Raw genomic sequence first — 7,963 nt, forward strand, 5'->3', positions numbered from 1 at the left:
ACATTATCCATTTTAATTTAATTTGGGATATAACTGTTCTACTTACCCGTTACAATTTCCGTTGTATTTATGCTTTGTGATTATTCATTTTAATTTTTGTTTGTTCTTTGTTTAGCTAAATCTTAAATAATTATTTTTGTTTGTTTTAAGTTATACTTAAATATGACTTTATTTCCGCTAGTAATAGGCTTTACAACTGCTCTTAGTTTCTATTAGAAGTCCAAATATAAGAAAAGGAAATGATCAAAAATGGGGGTTTTAAGGCCAAACGAGAAAACTTAATAAACAAACAAAGCGAATATTTAGAGAGGACAACCGCCTCTCTTCTTCAGCGCGAAAGGAAATAATGTATTCAAGAAAAGTGCCGAAGAAAAAAACAAACGCGGAAAGTCAATGTGAAAAGAAACCAAAAAATCAATGAAAAAAACAAAAAATTAAAAGATGAATAAAATTCAATAAAAGCCAAAAATTACAAGAATTAAAACCAAATACCTAACAACCATAAAAGCAAGTCATTCGCCAATATCCGCGATTTGCACAAAATCCAAACAATTATGAACTGCCATCGACGAATACTAGCTAACGATGTTCGCTGTTTCTTTTCACATTGACTATCCGCGTTTATTTTTGTTTTTTTTTCGGCACTTTTCTTGAATACATTATTTCGTTTCGCGCTGGAGAAGGAGAGGTGGCTGTCCTCTCGAAATATTCGCTGTGTTTGTTTATTCAGTTAAATCGTTTGGCCTTAAAAACCCCGTTTTTGATTGTTTCCTTTTCTTATATTATGGCAGGCCAATGTGGTTTAATAAATTATAAATTAGAAGTCCTCTTTTTAGGAGAATATGTTTAACTAGTATACTGAAGGGAAAGGACACTTTACTTAGGCAACGCTAGAACATTGCCTCTGAAAGCCTTGGATTTGCATTTTGTATTTTTTATGGCTTGTTGTGGAACCAAATGCATGTGAATCTAAAGATGAATTTAGTCGCTTCTTTATCCAAAGCTAGGTAGACATATCTACCTAGAATATCCTTAAGGGACTTGCCAGGGAGGGTGACAATGGGCAGAAGATGTTTTTTTTATTTTTCTTACGGCGTTGGTATATCTAGATATATATAATAATTTCTGTTCTTTCGGAATCGCTTTTCCTTTCTACGCTAATTTGAAAACACTAGTTTTTTTTTTAATTTAACTTGCAAAAAGAAACACAGCTCTAATGCAAATAATCAAGATTAGAATAAACAGGCAAAATAAAACTAAGCAGGTTAAAAAACATTTAATTTAAGAATAAATTAGGTACAAAACTTTTGTGACTTAAATAAAACCTTTCTCTAGCCCCAATATCGTCTGTAACCGTAGCCATACGGTGCGTAACCATATGATGGATATGCATAACCATATGTTGGGTAATAATGACCATAATAATGATAAGGATAATAACTATAGTGATGAGTTTCTGCTCCTTTCAGATCTTCTTCGATAGGAGCTTCCGATTCAGATGCTTCTCTTCTCAGCCTGTTACTATGATCGTCAAAGGAAAGACCACCTCTGTTAGCTGTTAACCCTCTTTTCATATCTTGAAAATCAATAGCTGGTTCCAGTGGGTTATTTGGTTTGGCTAATGTGGCGGTGACATAAAGCACCACAAGCAGAATCTAGAAAAGATTAAAATATGTATATTGATATAGACAGGTACATTCAAACAAGGCCGTACCCAGGATTTTGTTTTCGGGGGGATATTACCCAAAAAAATCGGGGGAGGGGGGAGGGGGGCTTACAAAAAAAAAACTACAAAAACGCGTACAAAATTTGTTTATATCTTTTATATTTGTTTATATTTTTGTTGCGTTTTTACGAGTCAGAAGAACACTTCAGGGGGGGGGGGTTCAAACCAAGTAACCCCCCCTGGATACGGCCCTGTGTTAAAAATGCGTATCTATCCTTTGGAGATCTATATACTACTAATACAGCAAAGACACCAAGAACAACAAGCAAAATCAAGAGCTAAGTTCAATATGAATGTTATGTAACCAATTGTAAATTTAAATGGTGAGTTCAATGAGACTATCAAATATACATTTTAAAAATGTATTAAAGCTCATTCTGACTAAGTTTTACCGCCCATCTTATCGTATCTAGAGTCTACACAAAAAAATGGTAACAAATGCTAGTTTATGAAATTGAGTCTCAAGATTTGACTTGGGAATTTATCGACAAAAATAGAATTAAGGAACGGTTCATAGAACAGCTATTTAAGGAACTAGAACTCCAATCAAAAAGTGTATTTTTATAGTAAAATGTGTGAATAGTGTACTAAATATCACTATGGAAGAAGATAAAATGAAAGATCGTTCCAATGATTATCTTTGACACCTTTATCGATTTCATGCTTCCAGATTAAAATAAAAGAAGCATAAAAAGAAAAATACTGATAAAATAAATTTGGTGCTGTTAAATTCATCCATACTAAGCATACATCAGTATAGTATTTCAATTTGATAAATTCCAAAAATTCAAACATTACAAATAGCCTAGTGAAACGATCAGAAATTAAAAAGTAAAGTTTTAAAAATCTCGGATAAGAGTATATTATCAATAAGCGGCGCTTAACGCGAAGTTAACGAAGTTAACCCGCAGTTAACGCGATAAAACTACACTTGCTTTGAATAAATAAAGACATTTTCTCAACAAGATCTATTTTGCATCAAGATAAGTTTAATTATAAATGTTGCTTAAATATTCATGACAATTTCATCTTCATAAAGTCATTTGTTACGTTTTTATTAATTGATTTGGTTTCTCTGTGGTACTAAACTATGTTAATTTTATAATTGATATCTCAAATGTTTCAAAAATACATTTCAAGAGTTTCGAGTTAGCTGTAAAACTAATCTCAAAAACTAATCTACAATTGAAAATGACTCGAGTTGGTTACTTACATATTTCATTATGAGCATTTTTTGGAGAGCTATCAACTTCAACTAAAAGATGCAACTGGTAATGTAAACTAAAAAAGTGCTTATATACATTTAAATACACAGGTTATATATTCCTAAATCAAACTAGTTTGAGGTGAAAAGATGCCGGGGACTTTTCCAATTGACGTTGGATGTCGCAGCGGTTAAGAACCGAGATTATTAAAAAAAAAAGAAGTGGTACAGTTTCTTTTAGGGGAGAGCCCTATCAAAAGCAAGATATTTTGGGTCAATCAGTGCACAAAATACATGTTAACCGTAATTGTATTTTTTTGTTTGTTTTTTTTTGGGGGGGGGCTCAGTGGGGTAATTTTATGATCTATTGATCCAGAGTTGATTGGGAGTAATTTAGCTTTACTCCCTCTCTGATGATGCCATTGCGAGAACAAACTATGAATTTCATTTGCATACCATAAAGCTTTGCAATGTGTAGACAATTTGCTATCCCCAAGCTACTAAAACTGTGACGGAAGAAGGGGAAAATGTTAAAGTTCAACCTTGTAGATGCTAATACAGTATTTCTTCCTGGAAGGGAGTGAAGAACTTGAAAGATTGCTTGAATTTAAAACATCGCATTCTTCAATACTTGTTTTATTAAGAACTCCGTGCTCCTACTATTAAGACTCCACAGGTTGCAACCAGGCCTGAAATTTCGCAACTTATTGTAAGTTTAATTTTTATATTTTTGCTTGTGTTGTGCTGAGGATGGCCAGACTCTAATGATTTGTATCAACACCGAAAGCCTTGTTATATGATCTTTGGACTATTTTGAATAAAAGGACTATCTCAAAATTTGTATTTCAGGCATCTCGAATAACACGATGTATGTAGGGGAGGGGGTAGCTGCGCTCTGATTGCTTTGACTCTTAAGAAAGGCACTTGAACTTCTGATTACCAGTCCAATGGGTCCACTCCAAAGCATATATGACCACCCTTTCTAAAAAAAACTTTTTATGCACCCAGGGCATAGCTTACAACCCTTGCCCTGAGAGCTGTGGACCCTTCCGGACCCTGCAACTACGATGAGAAAAATTGCTATCTCCAAGTTTTGATTGGAGGTGTTTGGGAAATGATAGGCCTTGGGGGCTGGTTGATCTCAAATCACTATTGCCTCTTAAAAAGGGCACCATAATTTCCAATTTCAAATCAAATGAACCCCATCTAAAGATTATGCGACCACCCATTCCATAAGAAACTTATATGCCCCCAGGGCATAAATTACAACCCTATCCCCAGGGTGCTAGGGGTTGTGTCAACCCTAGAGGCATTGTTTTATGTTATTTGGACTATTTTGAACAAAATCGCTGCTATCTCTCAATTTCAATCATATTCGTTTGGGGCAAAGAGGGATTGTGGCGAGTTGAGGAGGGGCTAGTTGCCCTTCATTACTTTTGGCTCTTACAAGGGAACTAGAACTTCCAATTTTCAACCAAATAAGCCTCCTCTAAAGTTAAACAAACGCCTTTCAATAAAAACCTTGAATGACCCTGGGGCATAACTTACAACCCTCGCCCCCAGGCTCTGGTGGTTTATAGCTACCCAAAAGCCTTTTTATATGATTTATGGACTATTTTGAATAAAATGACTGTCTTTAAATATCTATTGGATGCATTTCGGAAAATCACGACCTGTGTGTGGGGGTGGGGGGGGGGGGGTGGAGGGGCCCTCTGAGCAACTTTACTCATAAAAAAATCACTGAAAATTCTGACTACCAACCCAATGAGTATCCTCCGAAGCATACACAACCAACCTTTCTACAAATACCTAATATGCGCCCAGGACATAACTTACAACCCTTGTCCGGCTGTATGGGCAGGGGTGTCTTCCTCAAAGACATATTTTTTGGACCCATTAACTACAACGAAAAAAATTTCTATCTCCAAATTTCGATTGGATAACTTTGGGGAAATGATGAGCGGGGGGGGGCCCGTTGCCCTCAAATCACTTTTGACTCTTAAATGGGCACTATAACTGCCAGTTTAAAATCAAATGAGCCACATTTGAAGTTTATACGACCACCCATTCCAGAAAAACCTTATATGCCCCCAGGGCATAACTTACAACCCTATCCGCAGGACACTGGGGGGGGGGTGTCAACCCCAAAGGAATTGTTATAAGTTCTCTGGACTATTTTGAAAAAAATCGCCGTCTCACAATTTCAATCAGATTCGTTTGGTGAAAGGAGGGGTAGTCAGGGGGTGACTAGTTGCCCTCCATCACTTTTGACTCTCAAAAGGGAACTAGAATGAATTTCCGTCGGATCCATTTGGTGAAAAGAGGGCGTGGGGTGCTAATTGCCCTCCAATCACTTTTGACTCTTAAAAAAGGCATTAGAACTTCAGATTTTTAATCAAATGATTAAAACTCTGTGAACGCCTCCTCCATGAAAATCTTATATATTAACAATTGTCAACTAGCATAGCTTGTAGACCTTGTCCTTTGAGCTGTGGCGGGGGGGGGGAGAGGGAAGGGTCAACATCCCCAAAGACATGATTACTGGAACTCCCAAATATGTTGAACAAAATGGCTAGGCTGGCTGAGGGTGGGCTTGTTGCCCTCCAGTCACTTTTTACTCTTATAAACGACACTAAAAATTTTATTTCTAATCAAATGAGCCCCTTTCAAAGTTTCTGCGACAACTCCTTCTATAAGAAGTACCTTGGTCAGAAAAAAAAACCCATAAAACATTATAATAATTCATTGCGCCCCAGTCGCTCTTTACTTAGGCAGCATTATTGCACTGCCTATAATAACCAATGCCACAAATGATAATGGTGCTCCCTCACCTCTCAAGCAGGGTTGCAACGGATATTGCCTAAGTACTATTTTAGGACTTTTTGACCAAAGCATTACTTTTTTAGTCTTTTTTGCGAAAGAAGTAGTCTATTTTCAATACTTTTTGTTAAACGTAGTGCCTTTTAAAAATTAACGTTCAAGAAAACAACTTGATTTTTAGCAATTTGTTTCCCCGTAAAAAAGTAATTTTTTCGATTATGATTCTTCTCTTGCGAAGCTAAGAAAACAAAGAGACGTTATGTTAGAGATTAGAGACAGTATTCTGGTTTTTATTTAGTCATTCATTAGAAAGCTACAAAGAAAAAAAAAACACGATTGTATAAATACACAAAATATAGGTTAATATTATTTTGAAAAGGATATGTGGTGAAGGTTAAAAAAAGCTATTTTAAAATAAGACATTATAAGGTAGCTAATGCGTTGTTGAAATTATAGGGGGCGGGAGCTTCGGGGCCCACCCTCTTCCTGAAGCTCTAGACTAAAAATGCACTCTCTTGAAATCAAATATACGATACCGCCATTTGTTTTGTTGAAGAGTATTTTACAAAATATTATTTTCGAACATTATTTAGCCACATAGGTATAATAAAATTATTACCGCAATATAGCCAGGAAATGCTTTTTTCTACATTTGCCTTTTATCAAACTTTTTAGTCCTTTCCTAGAAGGGCCTTTCAGTTTAACCGTTTACCCCCCCCCCTGAACTAATACTTGGTAATAATATAATGTCATAAGCAAAAGTTTGTTGTTTCTTATTGTCGGCATTACGAACTGGAGCTAGTTAGAAAAATTGCGGAAACTGTAAAAATGAGTGAATTTTCGTTTATAGAAAATACATATATATATATATATAAAGGTCTGAATGACGTAATTTGGAGAACGGGCCATCCCTTATCGATTCACTGCCCAATTAGATTTTGAAAGAAAACTATTTTAGGTATACTTCTATTGAAAAATCCTTGTCGTAGATTCAGTGAAAAAATTAAAACCCCAAATTTACCCCCCCCCCCCTAGAAATTCAAAGATACATTTTGTGTCCTCCTCTATATTTTTTTAATTTATTAACTATTCCAGGCATTACTGAGGGGGGGGGGGGTAAACCTGAAGTGACTTTGAAAATTACAAAATTTGTGGGTAGAGGCCTTAGCATATAATCGGAAATATTGAGAAGGAAACGAGTTACGAAAACAATTCTTACTTCATAATTTGCAGAAAAATTGTAGTTTTGAACAACATATTCAACACAGTTTGAATGCTCTTTTACTTTGTTTTACCCCCGAAAGCCCCCATAGTGTCATTCTTGTTTCAACAGGGTTAGCCGTAAATTGAATCAATGCTGACGTAATCGAGAAACGGAAAAACACATTCAAAATTTCAGCAGAAAAGGGCTAAGTTGTCTAAATGATGCATGCTTTTTTTCATTTTGTTGTTTTTTTTTTGCAGGCTTGGTTCAAAAAATAAAAACAGAATACTGCTCGAAAGGCCAATCGTATTCAGTAAATCACAGTCTGGCATTTAGAGAGTTATAAGGATGGCGGCCCTCCTCTTATTCATGCTACTTTTTATTTATTTTAAGCTTGAACATATTATTCATTTTAGTTTGATTTCCGTTATAACTCATCTACTTATCCGTAACAATTTAACTTATATTTATGTTTAATGTGAATATTCATTTTAATTTCTGTTCGTTTTGAATTCGATAAATCCTTATTAACAATTTTTTTAGTTTTACATATACATGGCTTTATTTCTGCTAGTACTACGTTTTATTAAAGCTCTTTAATTTATATTAGAAAACCTGTTTTCGGAAATTATGTTTAATTAGGAAAATACACTTTACTAAAGCAATTCTAGAACATGGTCTCTGAAAGCTTTGGATCGGTGTTTAGCTTGTGGTGGGACTAAACACATGTAAATTCTAATAGCAGCTTCTTTATCCAAAGCTAGGTAGATATATATACCTAGAATGTCTTCACGGGACTTGCGGGAGAGTGGCAATGGGCAGAAGATGTTTTTGTTTGATTTTTCCTATAGTGTTGGAAAAGCTAGATAACAATTATTTTTGTCCTTCTTTCTTGTTGTTCCTTTTTACACAACTTGAAAACACTACTTTCTTTCTATAAACTTGATGTGCAAAAAGAAAGACAGCTGAAATACAAATGATCAAGAATAGAATAAACAGGTCAAATAAA

At 35.2% G+C, this 7,963-nt stretch overlaps 1 protein-coding gene across 1 annotated transcript; it reads right to left on the reverse strand.

The window, feature by feature from the left end:
- Positions 1 to 1,261: 1,261 nt before the first annotated feature.
- On the reverse strand, positions 1,262 to 3,013 carry LOC148952076 (uncharacterized). The gene is made up of 2 exons (XM_089088829.1): positions 2,940 to 3,013; positions 1,262 to 1,655 (listed from the first exon to the last, which is right to left on the reverse strand). Exons 1-2 carry the CDS (start codon positions 2,955 to 2,957, stop codon positions 1,332 to 1,334), a joined length of 342 nt encoding a protein of 113 aa, XP_088944955.1. The 5' UTR covers positions 2,958 to 3,013; the 3' UTR covers positions 1,262 to 1,331.
- Positions 3,014 to 7,963: the final 4,950 nt, after the last annotated feature.

Source organism: Artemia sp. Qi Xiang Cuo, chromosome 5, assembly GCF_049724085.1.
Source record: "Artemia sp. Qi Xiang Cuo chromosome 5, ASM4972408v1, whole genome shotgun sequence".
Taxonomy (NCBI): Eukaryota; Metazoa; Arthropoda; class Branchiopoda; order Anostraca; family Artemiidae; genus Artemia; species Artemia sp. Qi Xiang Cuo.